The 21,495-nt window shown below is 61.5% G+C and overlaps 1 protein-coding gene across 1 annotated transcript; it reads left to right on the top strand.

Annotated features, from left to right (window-relative positions):
* Positions 1-2,785: 2,785 nt before the first annotated feature.
* LOC309583412 (natural resistance-associated macrophage protein 2-like) lies at positions 2,786-20,343 on the top strand. The gene is made up of 17 exons (XM_082299071.1): positions 2,786-2,855; positions 6,632-6,718; positions 8,082-8,230; positions 8,944-9,069; positions 9,364-9,483; positions 10,451-10,557; positions 11,017-11,087; positions 11,174-11,241; positions 11,837-11,992; positions 12,662-12,820; positions 13,365-13,451; positions 13,869-13,988; positions 14,579-14,728; positions 15,092-15,165; positions 15,295-15,448; positions 16,650-16,703; positions 19,665-20,343. Exons 2-17 carry the CDS (start codon positions 6,682-6,684, stop codon positions 19,740-19,742), a joined length of 1,710 nt encoding a protein of 569 aa, XP_082155197.1. The 5' UTR covers positions 2,786-2,855; positions 6,632-6,681; the 3' UTR covers positions 19,743-20,343.
* Positions 20,344-21,495: the final 1,152 nt, after the last annotated feature.

Raw genomic sequence — 21,495 nt, 5'->3', positions numbered from 1 at the left:
CCCCGGCGGGGCCGGGCCCTTCCCCGTCTCTTCCCCGGCTCCGCCCGCCCGGAGGTTGCGGCTCTGGCCCAGGCCGGACCCCGGCTCTTCCCCATCTGTTCCCCGGCTCCGCCCGCCCGGAGGTTGCGGCTCTGGCCCAGGCCGGACCCCGGCTCTTCCCCATCTCTTCCCCGGCTCCGCCCGCCTGGAGGTTGCGGCTCTGGCCCAGGCCGGAGCTCGGCCCTTCCCCGGCTCCGTCCGCCCGGAGGTTGCGGCTCTGGCCCAGGCCGCCCGTTCTGGCCCCGGCCGTTCAGCGTTGGGGCAGCCGGTGGCCGCGGGCGGGTGAGCCGGGACCCTCCTCCCGCTTCACCGGGGTTTAAACGCTTCCCCAGCCCTTGGGGAGCCCGTGGAGGAGCTGCCGCTGCCCCCGCCCGGGCCTGGGCACGCCGGAGGCCAAATCTCCCGGCGGAGGGGCCGGGACCTGCCGAGCCCCATCCCGGTGCCTCCTGCTCCGCCTGGGCCTCCCGGGGCACCGGGCAGGACCCTCCGTCTGTCCCCCCTTTCTTTCCCCGGGCAGCAGAACCGGTTCTGCCCGCAGCCCCGAGGCCCTATGTGGGTCATGTTTGTTTTCCTCATTGCAGGTGCCGGAACAAACATTGTCCAAGGATTTTCGGGAAACACCCGCAGCCCCTGCCCTTTCCCCGAGCTCTGCTCGGGAACACCCGCAGCTCCTCAGGAATTCCCGAAACCGGGTGCCACGCCGCCTCTTCCCAGATCTCATTCAGCCCCTCCGTGTCCTGGGGACCCTTGGGAATGCTTCTCCCTCCATCCAGCCCACTGGGACGTGGGCTTGTGGCACCCGCCACGCAGCCCTGTGCCCTCCCTACCTGTGCGCAGGTGTTGCTCACTCAGCTGTTGTTTATCGGCAGCCCGCTGGGGAGGGGGTTATCGCTGCCCCCAGCGTGGCCGATAAGGCCGGATCGATGCCGTGGGACGATCCACGCCGCACGTACCCGGCAGGACCGCGGGCACCGAGCAGAGTCCGGGCCCGCGCGGCCGCGGATCAGCGGAGCCGCCGCAGCTCCATCAGCCCTGGCTCGTGGGGACACATCAAAGCTGGTTAATGGGGTGTTAATTGGTGATTGGGAGATGCCGCAGCCTTTGAGGTGCCTCTGAGCTTCCTCGGGAACTCTGCTCTGGGTGGAGGAGAGGGAGGGAGGGGACACCCCTTAAATAGGGAGGGGTCACCCCTCGGGAGTGAGTGGGACCTGAGCCCAAGGATCCAGAGAGCGCAGCAGAGCCATGCCTACCAAACCCACCCCTGGCTGCGAGCTGGGTGAGTATCCCACCACCCCTGGCAGCTGGCATCGCCCCCAGCCCAAAACACCTGGATTTGGGGAATTTGGGTAGTTTCCCAGCTCCAGGCTGGGGCCAGTCACACCTGGTTGCAGGTGGGGAGTGAGGCCACCAGTTGGGTTATTCCCATCTTCGACAGCCACACTGTTGGGTCAGGGCTGAGGGTGAATCTGTGGTGGAGGAGTCTCCCATCTCCTGGATTTCTCCTCATTTTTGCAGGACATGGTCATTTAGCAACACCGTTAGCGATGCCAAGCTGCTCCTGCCCGGTGCTGCATCCCATTCCCAATTAAATCCATGGGCTTGATCCTCAGGAAGGGGGTGTTTGAAAAAGTTATCCCAAGGGAATGCACAGAGGAGGAGGAATTCAGTGAGGGAGCAGCGTTTCTCTCTGGAAAAGCCAGTAGCAAACCAAACCAAAGCCCTGTCAGGCCTCTCTCCCCAAAACCATTCTGGGACAGCCAGGTGGGGTGAGGGATAGCCAGCACTGCCTGCAGCAGAAGTCAGGGAACTGGGGCAGAATTTGGGGCTTTTGGCATGAAAAGCGGTGCCAGGGCGGGCAAGGTCCCAGCAGAGTTGCAGGGCTCCCAATGGATCTGTGTTTTGGGGTGGAATGAGACGCTGTTGGGAAAAGCTTGGAGCAGGGGCAGGGCCTGGTGGGCTGCAGGTCGAGGGGGAATCACAGAGTCAGGGAATGAACTGAGCTGGAAGGGACCCACCAGGATGATCGAATCCAACTCCTGGTCCTGCACAGACACCCCAACAATCCCACCCTGGGCATCCCTGAGAGCGTTGTCCAGACACTCCCAGAGCTCTGGCAGCCTCAGGGCCATGCCCATTTCCCGGGGAGCCTGGGCGGTGCCCAGCACCCTCTGGGACAGAACCTTTCCCTGATGTCCAACCTGACCCTCCCTGGCACAGCTCTGCCGCTCCCTTGGGTGTGCCCCCACCCACCACGGGGCCTGCACGGGGGTCCGGGGACCCTCTGGGGCCTCACTGGGGCTCAACCCCCACACCACAGCACAGGGCCTGCCCTGCTGGGGTCTGCACTGGGGCCCCAAACTGGGACTTGAAACCCCAAACTGGGACTTGGGGCCCCATCTCCAACCCTGGGGCCTCACTGGGGCTCAGCCCCCCACCAGGGCCCACAGCTGGGGTCTGCACTGGGGCCCCAAACTGGGACTCGGGGCCCCAAACTGGGACTCGGGGCCCTGTTTCCAGCCTTGGGGCCTCACTGGGGCTCAGCTCCCCCTCAGCGGAGCCCCGCGGCTCCCACACCTGGGGCTCTGCCCCCAACCCCAGACCCACACCTGGGCTCAGGCCCCACCACGGCGGTGCCTTGCGGCCTCTCGCATCCCCACAGCGCGGTCCCGTCCCCTCCACGGCCCTGCCCCGGTGCTTCCCCCGGTGCCTCCCCCGGTGCCGCCCCCGGCCCGCCCCGTGACGCGGCTCCGCGCGCCGGGACGCGGCTCCAGCCGGGCATGAGGCGGCGGCGGCGGGGCCGGGGGCGGCCGGGGCCGGTGAGTGAGGGAGGGAGGGGACGGGACGGGACGGGACGGGAGGACCCTCCTCGGGTGGTCCCGGGTGTGCTACCGGGAGCTCCTGCCTTGGGGGCTGCCCGGGTGTTTTGCGGGGGGTTCCTACCTTGGGGGTGCCTGGGGGGTCCCCTGGATGTGCTGCGGGACCCCTGCGGTGGGGTTCGTGAGGGGGCCGTGGAGCCGCTGCCCTCCCCCGCCGCCCCCGCGGCACCCAGGGCGCTGCCCGCACCCCCCACCCCTTCCCTCCCCGGGCTCGGGGTCCCCCGGGCTCTCGGTGACCTTGGGGTGTCCCGGGGTCTGATCCTCTGCCCTCCCTCGGGGTTTGGGGGTTCCCCCGGCCTCGTCCCTCGTCCTTCCGACGCGCTGGGGGTGCTGGGGCTCTGTGCGAGCACAGCCGTGGAGCCCCACCGGGCTCAGCAGCCCCGCGCAGCTCGTCCCAGCCGGGCTGAGGTGCCCGGACAGTGCCCGTGTCCCCGCTGTCCCCTCCGATCCGCCCTCCGGTGTCCCCGCTCTCAGCTGCGGTACCCTCCCGGTGGGGAGGATGAGTCCGGCCGGTGCCAGAGGCTCCTGGAGCGGCTCCGGGAATGTCGCTGTGACCTGGCAGGGCCCCCCCGTGCTCCCGGCTCGCCTCACGCCGGAGGGGCCGGCCCGGCCAAGGTCCACACGCGGCTGTGGGTGCAGGTGCTCAGAGCGGGGTCCGGTCCCTCCCGTGGCTGCCCCGTCGCAGTCACGGGCAGCGGAACTGTGAGAAAAGCTCCGGAGGTGTGGGAGAGCGGGACCATGGGATAACGGCTCCGTGATTTTGTGGGCTGGACACGGTTTGATTCATTACATCCTCGGAGTCTCAGGTGTGCGTCAGGTGCCCCGTCCCACGCTCGAAACAATGGGGCTGGCTCCTAAATGTAAATGTGGGAGCTGGAGCAGGCTGGGAGGGGAGCTGCTCTTCCCTGCCAGGAGGTTGTTTCTGGGTGTGGGAATAACCAGGTCACCGTCCGTCTGTCTCAGGGAACAGGGCAGGTTCGGCTCCCTGTGCCCTCCTGAACCCAGGGCATCTCCCAGCTGCAGAGTGTGGGATGGCATGAGGGATGGGTAGGGAACAAGCTGGTCCAACCTGTTCAGGGGTGGGCAGATGATCTGTCCCAGTGTGACTGGAGCAGAGCCGAGGTCACCGCTGCCTTTATACTCTCGTGTCGTGGGCAGGAGTGGGGCAGAGCAAGGAGGGAGGAATCCCACAGGGATGGATCCTGCAGGATGGACCCACTGTGCTGTGCCCCAGGGTGACCCCATGAGGTCTGTGCAGAGGAAAAGGTTTTCCAAGTCCTGGACCTGGTGGTGCCGGTGCCAGCACAGCAGCAGGGCCACGTGGGAGGTGGTCAACAGAGCAGAATCAGGGAATCGAGCTTGGAAAAGCTCTCTGAGCTCATCCAGTCCAGCCATTACACCAGCACCAGTCACCACCCAGTTCACCAGTTGCCTGTGTTGGGATGGCAAGTGGCCACCTAGACTGTGTGCCCTGGTTTGGGGCGTTGTGCCCGGGGCTCCTGGTGTGACATCCCCTGGAAGGGCTGGACCAGAGGGTCAGTGGCCAGGTGAAGGGCTCCCAGTGCCACCGGCCTGCAGAGTGTCTGTGCACAGAGCAAAACAAGATGTCAGCCCCAAAACCGCCCCAAAGGAGTGGAGGCAGAAGAATCCGTAAGGATCCTGTCTGCCCCGCAGAAACCAGCCCAGCTCAAAGCCCCACATCAAAGGCACGGCCTCAATGGCAGGAACTTCTCCCAGCACGGGGCCAGGCTGCTCCTGTGTCCTTCAGGGAGGAGCAGGAGGAGCGTGAGCCCGCGGCTCATCCTGGAAGGACCTGGCAGAGTGGGTTTGGGGGGAAGGGAGGGTGGGGGTAGAACAAGAACCTCATTGTTCCTTGTTCATTGTTTGCTCCACACACACGTGGGGAAGGCCCAGACAGCAGCACCCGTGTCCTGGCAGGTTTGCATGGTGCTCAGGGCTTGTTCTATTCCAGGGAACCTTTCCCTGGGAAGGGGCTGCCTTGCCCGGCGTGGTGCCAGACTCAGCAGTGGGGGCACAGTGGAGGCAGAGCCTGGTGAGCCCACACCTGGTGTCAGGGAAGCTGCTGGGTGGGACAGAACCTGAGGGAGGTGGACATGAGCCCAGGTGGGCAAGGAGGCCACAGGCACCTGGCTTGTGCCAGCCACAGCGTGGCCACTGGAACCAGGGCAGTGCCCATCCCACTGTGCTGGGCACTGCTGAGGCCCCACCCTGAATCCTGGGGTTGGTTTTGGGTCGCCAGTGCAGGACATGGAGGGGCTGGAGCGTGTCTGGAGCTGGGAATGGAGCTGGGGAAGGGGCTGGAGCACCGGGAGAGGCTGAGGGGTCTGAGGGGGCTCAGCCTGGAGCAAAGGAGGCTCAGGGGGGACCTTGTGGCTCCCCACACCTGCCCAACAAGAGGGGGGCAGCCAGGTGGGGGTCAGGCTCTGCTCCCAGGGGACTGAGTGAGACAAAAAGGCTTCCAGGGGAGGTTTGGGTTGGATTTTAGGGAAAATTCCTTCGTGGAAAAGGCAGCCCACGTGCCCCATGTGTGCTCGCAGAGTCTCCTCTGGGTGAGTGAAACTGGAGACGTGTTCCCTGAGCCGGGTGTGGGTCCTGCCCCCAGCCCAGCAGCTGCTGGGGCAGATAAGGGGCCCTGCCCAGGCTGGGCTGGGTCTGGGGGCAGATATGAGGTGGGTCCGTAACGAACATTCCCCCCAGGACCATCCTCCTTACTTCATCATGGAGTGAAGCTCTGGTGGGACTTGCTGCTGGGGTAAGGTCATTCCTGCTGGGTCACGTTTTGCAGAAAAGTTGGTTCATTGCTAAACTTTAGTGGTTTTTTGGTTTTAATGGAAGCTGTGAGGTTTGATGCTTAGAAAAGAAGGAAAATTATGTGTGAGGGGTGAGAGCTGGAGTTCACTTAACCTGAATCCCTGGCTGATGATTTCCTTTTACATCCTCACTGAACCAATATTCCGTTGTTTTGTGGAAATCTCCCATTCCAATCTGATGGAATTTGACAAGAGGATTAAGTGCTTTACAGGCCAAAAGTCGACCCTGAGGGACATTGGCTTGTCCTTGGAGGGTTGAGCTTCTGGAGCCCAGAGGGTGCCAGCTTATCCCCAGTTCCCTCCTGCTCCATCCTCTGGCCTGTCCCTCATCCTGCTTCCCTCCTGCTCCATCTCCAGCCCCATCCCAGATCCTGGCTCATTCCTGCATGGGTTGAATTTAAACCCAGGCCACGATGGAGGAGTTAAACCTGGCCTTAACCCACTTTCCCACTGCCTGGGGGGCTGGGAGGGGCTTGGGGAGTGCTGGAGGGGTTTGAGGGGCGCTGTGAGGATTTGGGAGTGCTGGGAAGGGGGAACGAGATGTGGTTTCCACATCAAGGCAATTCCCCGCTTGTTTCCTCGTCCAGAGTTTCGCAATCAGCTCCAGTGTCCTGCCACGTCTGCCACGTCTGTGCCCATCAGGGCTTCCATGGGCAGAGCAGGGGGACTTCCTTAGCAGGTCCCATCCCAAATCCCCTCTCCCATCCCTGCTGAGACCCTCAGAGCTGGAAAAGAGCTCAGGAAGCGATCCCATCCGTGTCAGGTTTCTCAGAGCTGAAAAAGAGCTCGGGAAGTGAATCTGTCTCCACCAGAGCTGTTGGCTCTCCCCGCTCTCCTGCCAGCTCTGATTTTCCTTCCTGACAGGATTTTTTCCCTTCTTCACAGCCAATGTGTCCAATATAAAACAGCTCCCGGAGCACAGGAAGGGCTGCACCATGGGGAACTCGGACATGGAGCGGAAGGCGTCCTATGGTGAGGCTGGATCGGGAACAGGGGCTGCCCTCGTCACCCTCCTTCCTTTCATTAATTCCCTACTGGTTTGGGGTGCCGGGAAGAGCCCTGGGGTGCTGGGATGAGCCCCACAGGGGCTTTGCAGCACCCTAGGGTCACTCAGCCCGGCTGAACCAGCCAAACCAGCCTGGCCTGGGCAGGTATGTCCTGGGAGAAATCTCCTGAGCAGGGATATCCGCACACCTGGGCAGCTCCAAATCCCTTATGTAAACACGGCCCTGGCGTGTTTCTGGGAGGCCGGGAAAAGGAGGAGCCCGGTGGTGATGCAATAGGAGAGTTGGGCAAAGAGCTGCCCTGTCCGAGCCCTCGGAGCCCAGAGTGCTCCAGCGCTGCTCCCGGAGGGAAATGGCCCATGGGGAGAGCGGGAGTGAGAGCAGGGCTGGGACTGGGAACAGGACTGGGAGTGAGTATGGGACTGGGAGTGGGAACAGGACTGGGAGTGAGTGTGGGAGTGGGAACAGGACTGGGAGTGGGAACAGGACTGGGAGTGGGAACAGGACTGGGAGTGGGAACAGGACTGGGAGTGAGTATGGGACTGGGAACGGGACTGGGAGTGGGACTGGGAGTTGAGTACGGGACTGGCAGTGAGTACAGGACTGGGACTGGGAGTGGGAATGGGACTGAGAGTGAGTACGGGAGTGGGAACAGGACTGGGAGGGAGTACAGGACTGGGAGGGAGTACAGGACCGGGACTGGGAGTGGGACTGGGACTGGGAACGGGACTGGGAGTGGGAATGGGATCAGGGCTTTTGCTGGAGGTGGTGGGGGGGACAGGGTGGGAATGTGCCCCATTGCTGGGGTGACCCTGCACGCTTCCCTCATTCCTTACGTTCAGAAACTCTTGGAATTCTCTCAGTGCTGGCTCTCCTTGTGGGAGATGGGGAGTTGTTGGCGCTTCCTGACTGTCCCTTCTTCCAGACATTGTATTTCCTTGGGATCCAGCCAGGAGAGGCTGGGATAATGGTGCAGGAGCAGTCCCAGATTTCCCTGGGGTCTGGCTCATCCAGCCCTGGTTAATCATTACGGGGACACCGGTGCTGCCTTCCCCCCCATCAGCCCCCAGGATGGGGATGGTTTAAATTCATTGGAATCAATAAGTCCCCGGCTCTGGCCTGGAACTGGGTGGGAGAGGAGATTCTGGGAAGGCAGCGGGCTCCAAGGGGTGCAGCGGTGTGGGATATTTTAATTTAATTATCTCTTTATCACTTAATTAGCATTGACTGTGCTGGCTTGTTCTGCGGTGCCCGTGGGGCTTCCCAGCCCCTGTCAGAATTCCTTGCCTTTCCAGGGGTGCTCACTGCTCCCATTCCCTCTCTCCCTGCAGAGGATGTCTCTGGGGAGTCTGGGGGCCTCGGGGGGGTCGTCAGCACCATCTCCAGCAGCAGGAGCCCCCTGCAGCCCCCCGATGCCGACGAGGGGGAGCCGTTCACCACCTACTTTGACAGCAAGATCCCGATCCCCGAGGATGAGACGGTGAGTGGGAAAACCCCACTGGAAAAATCTGCCTCAGACACCCCCCCTGAGTCATTCCCATGGGCACCAGTTCCCCTTCCAGCCTGGACTGGGAAGGGGGACTGGGAGATGGCAATTTGGGAGAGAAGTGGTGGGGGGTCTCCTGGACTGGGAAGTGGGACCTGGAGATGGGGATTTGGGAGGGAAGAGGGGCAGGGGTCTCCTGTGGTCTGGGGGGATGTGAGGCCTGTGTTAATGATTGATCCCATGGGATTTGGCTCCTGCTTGGAGCAGTCAAAGAGCAGGGAAAGGCCTTGTCATCCTTCAGGGAGGGCCCTGGGCTCTTTGTTCCCTTATCAGGGAGCAGGAGCTTGGCTGGCCTCGTGACACCGTCCCCTTGTTCCCTCCCGGGGCCACGGGCGCCTCTTGCCCGTGGCTGAAGCCCCCAGTTTGAGCTGCCAGCAAGGGAGGATCCCTCCTCCCCCTGGGATTCCATGAGCATGGAACGCTTGCCTGTCCCAGAGCCTGGGCCTGAACCCCTCAGACTGGGACCACAGATCCAGGCTTTGGGGTGGGATTGAGGAACAGGCAGGATTTTTAGGATGAGATTAGGGAATAGTTTGGTTTTACAGCCCCGAAGAGTTTAGGATGGGCTTAAGGCTCAGGCTGAGCCTGACCTGTGGTGTCAGTGGGGGAATTAACCCATTCCCTGCCGTGTCCGTCCTCTCCCGCAGCATTCCTGCTTCAGCTTCCGCAAGCTGTGGGCGTTCACAGGGCCGGGCTTCCTGATGAGCATCGCCTACCTCGACCCCGGCAACATCGAGTCTGACCTGCAGTCCGGGGCCGTTGCGGGCTTCAAGGTGGGTGCAGAGCTCGTGGGGAGGGTGGGACAGGGGGGCTGCTGCTGCTGGGAGCACCCCAGAGACGAGGGTGAGCAGGAGGGGCTCGGATGCTGCCTTTATGTCCCTTGGCATCCATCCCACGCCAGCTCTGGGCACAGGACCGCCTCAAAAACGTCAATAATGTGGATTTTTCAACAGTTTGATAATCTGGATTTTCAGCCAGTGCTGTGGGGTTTGGGGAAACCAGGGGGCCTTGTGGGTGGCTGTGGCTCCCCGTGTCCCCCCACCCACTGGTGTCCCCGTGTCCTTCAGCTCCTGTGGGTGCTCATGCTGGCCACGATCATCGGGCTGCTGCTGCAGCGGCTGGCGGCGCGGCTGGGCGTGGTCACGGGGCTGCACCTGGCCGAGGTCTGCCACCGCCAGTACCAGAAGGTGGGTCCTGAGGGGTGCCAAGGGGGCTGGGGTGGGTGGGTGACACTCCCCTGGGTCCTGAGGGGTGCCACAGGGGTTGGGGTGGGTGGGTGACACTCCCCTGGGTCCTGAGGGGTGCCACAGGGGTTGGGGTGGGTGGGTGACACTCCCCTGGGTCCTGAGGGGTGCCACAGGGGTTGGGGTGGGTGGGTGACACTCACCCGGGTCCTCAGGGGAGGATGGGGGGGCTCCAATGTCCTTGGTGGTGCCATGAGGACTCGTTAGGAGCCTGGGCTGTTAATGGGGCACTTGGGGTGTGTTTCGGGGTCCCTTGGTGCTGTCCTGGCTTGGGAAACACGAGGAGGGAGTGGGGGGATGTTGCCATTTACCAGTCAGGAATAAAATCTGGGATTTCAGCTCCCTCCCCGCACAGGAATGCTAAAATAATCCCAAGGAATTATGAGGAGAGAAACAGCCCTTTAGGTCAAAACCGTTTCTTGGTTGTTCCATCCCCTGGTTGGGAATTCCTTGGTCTTATGTAAGGAAGATCTGCTGATGATGAGCAGGGCTGGGCTGGGCAGGGGCTGTGGGGACACTGGGGACGTTCATCCCTGTGCACTGGGAAGGGCTGTGGGGACATTTGGGATGTCCCATCCCTGTGCACTCGGGTGTTGCTCATCCAGCTCCTGACACCGTGTCACTGCTGTGACCTGGGACGTCTCCCCACGCTCATTCCCAGTTTATCCACACATGGAAGCACCACATTTCACTCTTGCAATCGGCTCCTGTAGCCAGGGCAGGAACCGAGGTGACATCAGTGACCCAGATCTTCCCCAGGATTGCCACAGGAGCTGGGATTTGAGCTCCAGAGCAGCCATAACCAGGCCAGGGAGAGGATCCCATTCCTGCATGCGGGATCACCACAGCCCCATGGCAGAAGGGATTTTGCCCTGGTTTTCATGGCGCTGGGTGTTCCTTTCCCCCCCAGTTCCCTCGGATCATCCTGTGGCTGATGGTGGAACTCGCCATCATCGGCTCCGACATGCAGGAGGTCATCGGTTCAGCCATCGCCATCAACCTGCTCTCCGTGGGGAAGTGAGTTGGGCTCATGTGGGAAACGAGGGAGGAAGGGAAACCCTGCACCAAAAACTCCGTTACTTCCCATCAATGCTCCCAGAGCAGCACTGGGGATGTGACTCACCCCGGCTGGCCGAGCTCCAGCGCTGGATTTCAACTGTGGGGCACCCACAGGATCTGGGGTTGTTTTTACCTCTGGCTGATAGAAAATTTGGGGTGCAGCTTCCTGCCCGGCTCCACGTTCCATATAGGATTCCTGGGAAGGCGTCCCTTGGGCTGGGGAGGGCAGGAAATGGAACCATACCAGGCAGGCATGGGGTGTCCCATGGATTCAGGCATTCCTGAGGCAGGACACAGCCCCGTGGTCCCTCAGACCCCCCCTCAGAACCCCCCAGACATACAGCTCCATCCCAAAAAAGCCCTAAATAACAGGGATTTGGAGCTCTGGGTGGGCACTGACCCCGCTCTCTCCCGCAGGATCCCGCTCTGGGGGGGAGTGCTCATCACCATCGCTGACACCTTCGTTTTCCTCTTCCTCGACAAATACGGTAATTTCTCCCTCGGAATTCCGGGAGCTAAAGCTGGGATGGAGCGAGTCTCGGGCTGCTGACAATGGGCCTGTTCCTCCTGGCAGGCCTGCGGAAGCTGGAGGCGTTTTTTGGGCTCCTGATCACCATCATGGCCCTGACCTTCGGATACGAGGTACCCCTGCCCCCAGGAGACACTGAGGGGCTGGAGCGTGTCCGGAGCTGGGAATGGAGCTGGGGAAGGGGCTGGGGCACCAGGAGAGGCTGAGGGGGCTCAGCCTGGAGCAAAGGAGGCTCAGGGGGGACCTTGTGGCTCCCCACACCTGCCTGACAGGAGGGGACAGCCAGGGGGGGTCAGGCTCTGCTCCCAGGTGACAGGATGAGAGGAAATGTCCTCCTAGGGGATGTTTAGGTTGGATATTGGGGAGAATTCCTTCCTGGAAAGGGCTGGCACACTGGCACAGGCTGCCCTGGGCAGGGAGGGAATCCCAATCCCTGGGGAATTTAAAAGCTGTGTGGATGTGGCACTTGGGGCCACGGTCAGTGGTGGCCTTGGCAGTGCTGAACCCGATGATCCCAGAGGCTTTTCCAACCTTAACAATTCCACGATTCGACGCTGCGATCCCACTCCTGAGCCGAAACAGCCCCGAACGCAAGGACGGACGCTTAAAATCAACACAATCTGAGTCCTCCTCACGATTTCGCTCGGGAGCAGCCACCCTCCCTATGGCACCCCAAAATTCCCTGTTTTCCTCTCCCCCCTTGCCCAGTACATCACGGTGAAGCCCAACCAGGAGAAGCTGCTGCAGGGGCTGTTCATCCCCTACTGCCGGGACTGCGGCACGCCGCAGCTGGAGCAGGCCGTGGGCATCGTGGGCGCCGTCATCATGCCCCACAACATGTACCTGCACTCTGCCCTCGTCAAGGTGAGTGCCCACGCCACGGGGGGAACCCTGGGGCGATGCCTTTTTATGATTCAGGCACCAGTAGGGTGATAAAAGGGCGCCTTTCCACGAGGATCCTCAGGTGCACGGATCCGTCAGGAAGAAAAAGCCGGAGCTGTGCACCCGGTTTTTATAGATTCTGTGGGTCAGATCATATAGGTTATAGATTCTTGTCTGGCAGGAGCCTCCCAGTGAGGAACCCCCCTGGTGAAGTGATTCCCCCCAGTTCTAGCACTTTCTAGATTCTCCCCCCTTAAGATGAGATCCAGGCCTTGCTTACAAAAGCGTGTCCTAGAAAGCTGGTTTCAGGCTTGGTTTCTAAGGAGAGCCAAGACAGCACAGGGATCCTGGAATTTGTTCTGTCTTTCTGCCTAGGAAAATGTCAAAACTAAGCTAAAATGTGAAGCTACAAAGCTGCAAGTAGATGTGTAAAGGATAGAGAGAAAATACCAAAGAGAAAAAGCAAAAAAAGGCATCAGGGGCACGGAAAAGGCCCTCAGAGGAGCCTGGGACGCGTGGCTGGTGTGGGGCCCAAGGGTGTCCTGGCCACCCAGTGATCCGTGTGCTGTCGTCCCTGCAGTCAGCTCTGATTGCAGGGACTAACAGCGAATTCCTGTGTCCCCTCTGTGCCCCTGGCCCCGTCCCCCCCAGTCCCGGCAGGTGAACCGCGCCGACAAGCGCGAGGTGCGAGAGGCCAACAAGTATTTCTTCATCGAGTCGTGCATCGCGCTCTTCGTCTCCTTCATCATCAACATCTTCGTGGTGACTGTCTTCGCCGAGGCCTTCTTCAACAAGACCAATGCCGATGTGGTAAGAGGGACTGGGACTGACTGGGAGCTGCAGCAGGGATGGAGGGATGAGGGCAGTGCCCACCCCCCTGTGCTGGGCACTGCTGAGGTCAAACCCTCAATCCTGGGGTCGGTTTTGGGTGTCCTTGAGGGGCTGGAGTGTGTCCAGAGCTGGGGAAGGGGCTGGAGCACCGGGAGGGGCTGAGGGGGCTCAGCCTGGAGCAAAGGAGGCTCAGGGGGGACCTTGTGACTCCCCACACCTGCCCAAGAAGAGGGGGGCAGCCAGGTGGGGGTCAGGCTCTGCTCCCAGGGGACAGAGTGAGACAAAAAGGCTTCCAGGGGAGGTTTGGGTTGGATTTTAGGGAAAATTCCTTCATGAAAAAGGCTGCTCAGGCCAGGGCTGGAGTCCCCATCCCTGGGGGGATTTAACAGCTGTGCAGATGTGGCACTTGGGGACTGATCAGTGGTGGCCTTGGCAATGCTGAGATCGCTGCTGGACCCAGTGATCCCAGAGGCTTTTCCATCCCGACCCATTCCCTTATTCCCACCCTTCCGTGCCCTTGCAGTACCAGGTCTGTGCCAATTCCAGCAGCCCCCACTCCTCGCTCTTCCCCAACAACAACCAGACACTGGAGGTGGACATCTACAAGGGGGTGAGTGTCCCTGGAGAGGACAGCTTGGGCACCATCCTGTGGCCTTGTCTGGTGTCCCCAGGGGTTGCAGCCACATCTGGGGCAGCCCAGTGACCCTGTGGGGTGTCCCCAGGGTGGGGGCAGCCCAGTGACCCTGTGTGATGTCCCCAGGGTGGGGGCAGCCAGGTCTGGGACAGCCCAGTGACCCTGTGGGGTGTCCCCAGGGTGGGGGCAGCCAGGTCTGGTGGCAGCTGCTGCTTCTGGGTAAACTGGGAGCCCTGGGGACTGGGACCAGTAAAGGGATGCCCGAAAACAGAGTGGGGCTGAGAAGCTCCCTTGAGCCCCCTTCTTACTGAGGACTTGCTCCTGGGCATTCCTCCTGCTCGTGCCCACCCTGGGTGGCCCCGGGCTGACAGAGCTGTGCCCTCCCCGTTGCAGGGCGTTGTCCTGGGGTGCTACTTCGGCCCTGCTGCCCTCTACATCTGGGCCATCGGGATCCTGGCGGCCGGGCAGAGCTCCACCATGACGGGCACCTACTCGGGCCAGTTCGTCATGGAGGTAACGCAGTTCCTGCTCCTCACTGCTTACTCCCTCCTTACCTCCTGCTCCTTACTGTGTGTTCCAGGCTCCTTACTCCCTGTAGTCCTTATTCCTTACTTCACACTCCTTACTCCTTAATCCGTACTCCATACTCCTCACTCAGTACTCCTTGCTCCACATCCCTTACTCATCTGCTCCTTGCTCTGTCCTTCATACTCAGTGCTCCTCACTCTTCACTGTACTCCTTACTCCTTGTACTCCTCGCTCCATACTCCTCGCTCCATACTCCTCACTCCATACTCCTTGCTCTATATTCCTTACTCATCTGCTCCTTACTCTGCATTTCATACTCAATGCTCCTCTTCACTCCATACTCCTGACTCTCTACTTCTCACTCCGTTCTCCTTGCTCTGTATTCTGTCCTCCTTACTCATTACTCCTCTGTACTCCTTACTTACTCCTCACCCTGTACTCCTCACTCCCTACTCCCTCCTTGCCATCTCAGCCTCACTGCTTCATCCCCCCCCAGGGCTTCCTGAACCTGCACTGCTCTGGTACTACTCACACCATACTCACTCCTTACTCACTCCCCCCCTGTGCTCCCCCAGGGCTTCCTGAACCTGCGCTGGTCCCGCTTCGCCCGGGTGCTGCTCACGCGCTCCATCGCCGTCACCCCCACCCTCTTCGTCGCCATCTTCCAGGACGTCGAGCACCTCACGGGCATGAACGACTTCCTGAACGTCCTCATGAGCCTCCAGGTGAGCGGGGGCAGCCGGCCCCTCCCAGCCCAGGGCTCTTCATGGCCAGGTGGGATCCGGCCCCTCCTAGCCCAGGGCTGTTGGTGGCCAGCTGGGATCCGGCCCCTCCTGGCCCCTCCTGGCCCCTCCTGGCCCGGGGCTGTTTCTGGCCAGGTGGGATCTGGCCCCTCCTGACCCACAGGTGTCCAGGGCCAGGCTGGACGGGGCTTGGAGCCACCTGGTCAGTGGAAGGTGTCCCTGCCATGGCAGGGGATGAGGTGGGATGAGTGTTAAGGTCCCTTCCCACCCAGACCGTTCCAGGATTCCCTGGCAATCAGAGCAATTCCCACTCCTCATTCTTCTCTGCTTCCCTGCCCCTTGCAGCTCCCGTTCGCGCTGATCCCGGTGCTCACCTTCACCAGCCTGCCCAGCGTCATGCACGACTTCGCCAACGGCCTGTGAGTACCACGGGGGTCACCTGGGCCCACCTGCCCCTCACCTGGGCCCACCTCCCCCTCACCTGGGCACACCTCCCCCTCACCTGGGCATCCCCCACCTCACCTCGCTGTGTCTCACCTTGCTCCCAGGTTCTGGAGGGTGGCTGGGGGCCTCCTGATCCTCCTCATCTGTGCCATCAACATGTACTTCGTGGTGGCCTACGTCATGGCCCTCAACCACCTGGGCCTGTACATTGGGGCCGCCGTGCTCAGCGTTGTCTACCTGTCCTTCGTGGCGTACCTGGTGAGTCAGGCTCCACCTGGGCCCCCTTCCAGCTGGGAGAAGACTTTGGAACAGTGCATGGCCCCTCTGTCCCTGTCTGTGTGTCACAGAGGTGGAAATCATGGAATGGCCATGGAACCACAGGATGGGTTGGGACTTTAAAGGCGATTTGACGCCTCATCCAACCCCTCTGCCGTGGCAGGGACATTTTCCACCAGGCCAGGTGGCTCCCAGCCCCGTCCAGCCTGGCCTTGAACACTTCCAGGGATGGGGCATCACCTGGGAAATCCATGCCAGCGCTTCCCCATCCTCACAGGGAGGAATTCCTTCCCAAAATCCTCCTCTGGACTGGCTCCAGCAGCTCCATGTCCTTCTTGTCCTGGTGCCCCAGGGCTGGAGCAGCTCTGCAGGTGGGGTCTCACCTGAGCGGGGCAGAGGGGCAGGACCCCCCTCACCTGCTGTCCATACTGGGGCTCAGCCCAGGCTGTCGGGATTCCCCTGGATCCTGTCCCTTTGGATGTCCCCACTCAGCTCTGTGTCACCTGTGTGTCCCAGTACAGACCCCAAGGGACCCCACTCGTCACCCGGGTACGGAGCCGCTGGCCACGACTCCTTGAGTGGCACATTCTGGCTAATTCCCGATCCAGGAAGTGCTCCCTCTCTGGGGCCATCAGTGGGGTTTCCCCCCTCCCAGGCTCAGGTTTGGGGTCCTGAGTGCAGAACACTGAGGGGCTGGAGCATGTCCAGAACTGGGACAGGAGCTGGGAAGGGGCTGGAGCCCCAGGAGTGGCTGAGGGAGCTGGGAAAGGGCTCAGCCTGGGAAAAAGGAGGCTCAGGGGGGACCTTGTGGCTCTGCACAACTCCCTGACAGGAGGGGGCAGCCGGGGGGAGGTCAGGCTCTGCTCCCAGGGAACAGGACCAGGGCAAGCAGCCTCCAGGGGAAGTTCAGGTTGGATACTGGGGAGAATTCCTTCCTGGAAAAGGCTGTCCAACCCTGACCCAGCTGCCCAGGGCAGGGGTGGGGTCCCCATCCCTGGGAGGCACTGAAAACCATATGGATGTGGCACCTGGGGACATGGCCAGCACTGGCCTTGCCAGTGCTGGCCTCAGTGATCCCAGAGCCTTTTCAGCCCCACCCCACCCTGTGATTCCACAACTCCGTGACACCCCGGTCGCTGTCCCTCCCCACGCTGTCCCTGACCGTCCCCTCCTGTCCCCACAGACGTGGCTGTGCCTCATTGCCCTGGGTGCCTCCTTCCTGGCCTGCGGGAACACGGTAAGCGTCACCCGGACCCTGCACCCGGAGCAGCCGCCCTCCCACCCCCCCAAGTAGCCGGGGGTGGGGGCTGGACCTCAGCAGCCGCCACCGGAGCCGGGTTCCCCGGGGCCACGGACACGCGCGGGAGGACGCGGAGCGCCCGGCGCTGCCGGAACCCTCGGGGCCGGGCGTTCCTTTGCTGATCCCCCAAATCATCCCTGCGTGGGAGACACGGCTGGGGAGGGGCACAGGGGCACAGCAGCAGCCTGACCCCTCCCAGTTTTGTTTTAAATCCCTGTAAATTCCTCATCCCGGAGCGTTTTACCCCCCCCCCCCCCGTAGCACAAACACTGAGCTCCAGGAACGCTGCTCTGGCACAGACCTGGATAAAATAGGCAAATAAGCTAAAAAAGCCCCAAATGCCCTTTTGGGTGATGTTTGGGGATGCTGCTGGCACTGGGTGTGGGGTGACACTACGGCTGGATCTACCTCTGCTGCCCCAGCCTGACCTGATTTGGTACTTTTTCGCTGGAAAACACTTCCCATTCCCAGTGGGGATCCCACGAGGAGGGGAAACCTGAGCATTAATATTGACACTACTGGTTTTTAATGGCCCAGTGTGGGATTTTGGGGTCAGCAAAGGAAAACGAGTTTGTGGTTATTTATGATTTTATGACTTTATTCCTTGTGATCCGTGGAAATACTCTTGGAGTTCTCAAAAATCCCTGGATTATAACTCAAAATCAGGCTGTGGAGGCTCTTGGAGCCTTTTCCAGGGGTTTCTTTGCTGCTCTCACTTGTCCTGGATTTAAGTCCCTCCTGTCATCCCCCTTTTGTTTAACGAGTTTTGGAAGAAGCTTTGCCAGGAATGCGACCTGAGTGGGTTGGGATGGAGGGAACAGGGTGTCCTTTGGATCTCCCAGGGGCATTTTGGGGCCCCATCTTGCCTGTTGGGGTGGATTTGGATCTTTGGATCATGGAAATTGGGTGTCAGAAGCTCAAATTGGGGTTATTTGGGGAAAATTCCCTTCTGTGTCTGGCTGGAGCTGCGAGGGGGGCGCAGCTCCGTGGGTTTAGATCCCAAAGCACTTCATGGATCTGCAGGATGGAGCAGGGGTGGGTGGGGGTCCCAAAACACCTCCCCTGGGACCAGGCCAGAGCGTTCCAGCCCTGAGGGGAGGGGCTCCTGCCCAGACCAGTCCTGGTTTATTTGGGATCCCTGGGTCAGGGCTGCCCAGCGGGTAACGAGGCCTCCATGGAATTCCCTTTGCATTTTCCCTGCACTCCCAGTCCCAGGCAGGGAATTCTCTCTGAAATAAAATCCCTGCAGGGTCCAACTCTTGGGAATGCCGCCCTGACGCTGGTTTGGGATCTGGACACTGGATTTGGGATGTGGTCATGGGGATTTCTTCCCCATGGATCAGAGCAGGTCAGGGCAGCCCCTCCTGCTCTGAGCTTCTGTAGAGTTTTATCCATCACTGCCTGAGCTCTGGGGCCATTCCCTGGTGCCCAGGACACATTCCAGGGGATGTAGGTGAAAACACTCAGAGCCCAGCAGGAAAACCCCCCTTTGATTCGAGGCAGGATCACATCCCTCTTCCCACCCTTTCCCAAACCAGCTGAGACTTGCAGCTCCCCCTGACCACAGTGGATTCCCAGTTTCCATGTTTTTACCCCAGAATTCCAGCAGGATTTAACCCCGTAGTGTAACCTTTGTAGGTTTTACACCCACTCCCACAACACAGCAGCTGTGGGAATTGCAGGGTGGGGGGATGGGGGGCTGGACTAGAGGTGGGCTCAGGCTTTGGAATCCCGCTGTACCACCCCCCAGCTTTCCTGGGTTGGGAATTCTGCCTTGGGAAGGGGTCACCTCTCCTGGCTGGAGCACTGACTGTGCATGGAGCCTCTGGATCGGGTCCCCGTCTGGGGCCTCTGCTCCTCGCTGCACTAATTTGGGGTTTTCCCTTGGTCCTGGTTGTACGAACCCCCTTCGCCATTAAAACATGGAGACTTTTCCAACTTGGCTTCCTGGGTCATTTTTTGGGGCTGCTCGGAGTTCCTGGCCCTGGTGCTGGGGCTGTGCCGGGGGGATGAGCTGGGCCACGTCCCCCTCCCGTGGGCTCGGCTCCCAGGGCCCCGCTGTGCCCCTGTCCCCAGGGGCTTTCCTCCAGTGGCATCAGGGCTGGGCACGTCCATTCTGCCCCTCTCTGGCCCAACCCACCAGCTGCACCAAAAATCCCAGCATTCCCTTTTTTTTCCTGCTTTTGCCCCTCCAGAGCCTCAGCTCAGTCCCGTTTAACACCAGCCTCGTCCGGAGGGTCTGGAGTGTCTCCGTGTGATGAACCAGCCTGTGCCCTCATTGCTAATTAAGGCTCATCCACGCCCCAGATCTAATTGGGATGGAGCAGTTAATTGAGGCCGCAGAGGGAGGAGCCTTTGGGGTGGGGCTGGGCTGGTGTCTGCCCCAGTTAACTGCTGGCTCCGTTCCCAGTTAACACCAGTCCTTGTGGTGCTGGCCCAGTGCCCGTTAACGGGGGCACGCGGTGACTCTGGAGCCGTGGCCGGTGCTGCCACCTCGGCACCCACCCAGGCTTTGTTAAACCGGGATCAGCTCCGGTTTCATTAAAAGCCTGCCCTGCTCAGGCTCGTTAAACTGGGCTCAACATCGGCTTCGTTAAACCAGGCTTAATTCAGGCTTTGTTAAACCATCCTCAATTTGAGCTTCGTTAAACCCATCTCAACTTGGTCTTTGTTAAACCAGACTTAGTTTAGGCTTCATTAAATTGTGGCTTCGTTAAACCAGCCTCCACTTCATCTTCGTTACCTGGGCCTCATTTGGGCTTCGTTAAACCGGGGCTGAGCTCAGGCTTCCTTAACTTGCCTTCCTTAAACTCTCTTTGGCTCAGGCTTCGTTAAACCAGGCTCAACTCGGGCCCGTTGCCTCCCCTTGGCACTAACTGTGTCCTTCCCCCCTCTCAGGGCCGCCTGGGCTTTGCCGCCCGCCCCGAGCTCTTCCTCCTCGGCCACGTCGATTCCAACACGTCCGTCACCAGGTGACCCCAGCCAGCGCCAGGATCAGACTGGACCCCCCCGGACCCCCCCGTGGTGGGACGGACCCCCGGGACCCCTCCGTGCCACAGGAGCCCGGCACCAGCGCGGCCCCGCGTCGGGCGCGTGGCAGGAGCGGAGCAGAGCTGGGACCCCCCGGCACAGCGGGATCAGGAGGATCCTGGGGACCCCCGGCACAGCCCCTCAGCCCAGGGGGCCTCTGGGCCCCTCCCCCCAAAAGCTTTTCCCCATTTTCCCTCCCAACGGCTGCTCCGGGAAGAGCGCGTTGGTGTTTCCTGGATTTCCATTCCGGTCACTCCCGTGGCTCAGCACCACATCATCGCTCCTTGGGGGTTTTCCCTAATTTGGAGATATTCCAGGCTGTTGCCAGAATTCCCAGTAAAAGCCAGTATTGCTGCTGGGCTCTGGCCTTGGGCCAGGGCGGACACGTGGGACAGAGGCATTTCCCACATCTCCAGGAGTTTCGGGTGCGTCCGGAGCTCCAAATCCACCCTCTGAAGGGTGCAAGGGCAGCAGTTCCCGAAAAACGCAACGGAGCGCCGGGAATTTCCCTTCTCTGCAGTTTTCAGCCTGTTTTAGAAATAAAAATGACGCTGCCCAGCCCCTTTTTCCCCAAGGAATTCCATCTGTTCCCAATTTCCCACCCCCACGCCGCACTGGTGGCACTGGACAGGTCCCAGGTGGTGACGGAGCTGCTGGATCCATCCCGGGTTTGCCCGGGAATTGGAGCCGCGGGATTGATTTTTGGTGGAGACCCAAAGCCGCCCCATTCGAGGGACGGGGGTCGGGAGGCTCTGGGCTCCGAGGGTCGCTGCTGTCCCCCCCTCCCCCCGAGCAGGGCCGCGCTGGGAACATCCCGGGGGACATCCCCGTGGGGCCGCCGGGGGGTCCCGCTCCCATTCCCGTCGCTCTCGCCCCGGGGGGGTCCCAGGTGAGGGACGGGGCCGAGCTGGGGGAGATTTTGGGGATCCCCTTGGGAAGGGGCTGCGCCCCCCCGCCCACCAGTGACGTCATACAACAACGACCAATGGGGAGGCAGAGCGGGGTGGGCGGGGCTGCGGCTCGAGGCACCCGGATGTTGGGGGCGGGACGGGGGCGGGGGTCCCGGTCCGGTCCCAGTTCGCTCCCAGTCCGATCCCAAGCCAGTTCCGGTTCGCTCCCAGTCCAGTCCCAGTTCGCTCCCATTCCACCCTCAGTCCAGTTCCAGTCCGCCCCTGGTCCAGTCCTAGTCCACTTCCAGTCCGCTCTCAGTCCGGTCCCAGTCCAGTCCCAGTCCCGTCTCAGTCCGCCCCCAGTCCAGTTCCACTCCCAGTCCCACTCCCAGTCCGCCCCCAGTGCAGTTCCAGTCCCGTCCCAGTCTGACCCCAGTCCGATCCCAAGCCAGTTCCGGTCCGCTCCGAGTCCAGCCCCAGTCCGCTCCCATTCCGCCCCCAATCCAGTCCCAGTCCGCCCTCAGTCCAGTCCCAGTCCGCTCCCAGTTCGCTCCCATTCCGCCCCCCGGCCAGTCCCAGCCCCGTTTATCAGCGGGATGCGACCACTCCCAGTCTGCTCCCAGCCCACCACTCCCAGTCCTCTCCCAGTCCGCCCCCAGTCCAGTCCCAGTCCGCCCCCAGTTTGCCAGCTGGACGCTCCAGCAGGGAAACGCCCGGACGCGGCCGGCCCCGCTCCCCACGCCGGGCCGCAAATTCCCACTTCGTCCCACTTGTTCCTGGAACTGGGTCTGGTGCCGCCCCGGGAGGGG

Source organism: Coloeus monedula, assembly GCF_965178545.1.
Source record: "Coloeus monedula genome assembly, chromosome: 30".
Taxonomy (NCBI): domain Eukaryota; kingdom Metazoa; phylum Chordata; class Aves; order Passeriformes; family Corvidae; genus Coloeus; species Coloeus monedula.
The sequence above is the reverse complement of the archived record's forward strand: the minus strand, read 5'-3'. Positions and strand labels throughout refer to the sequence as shown.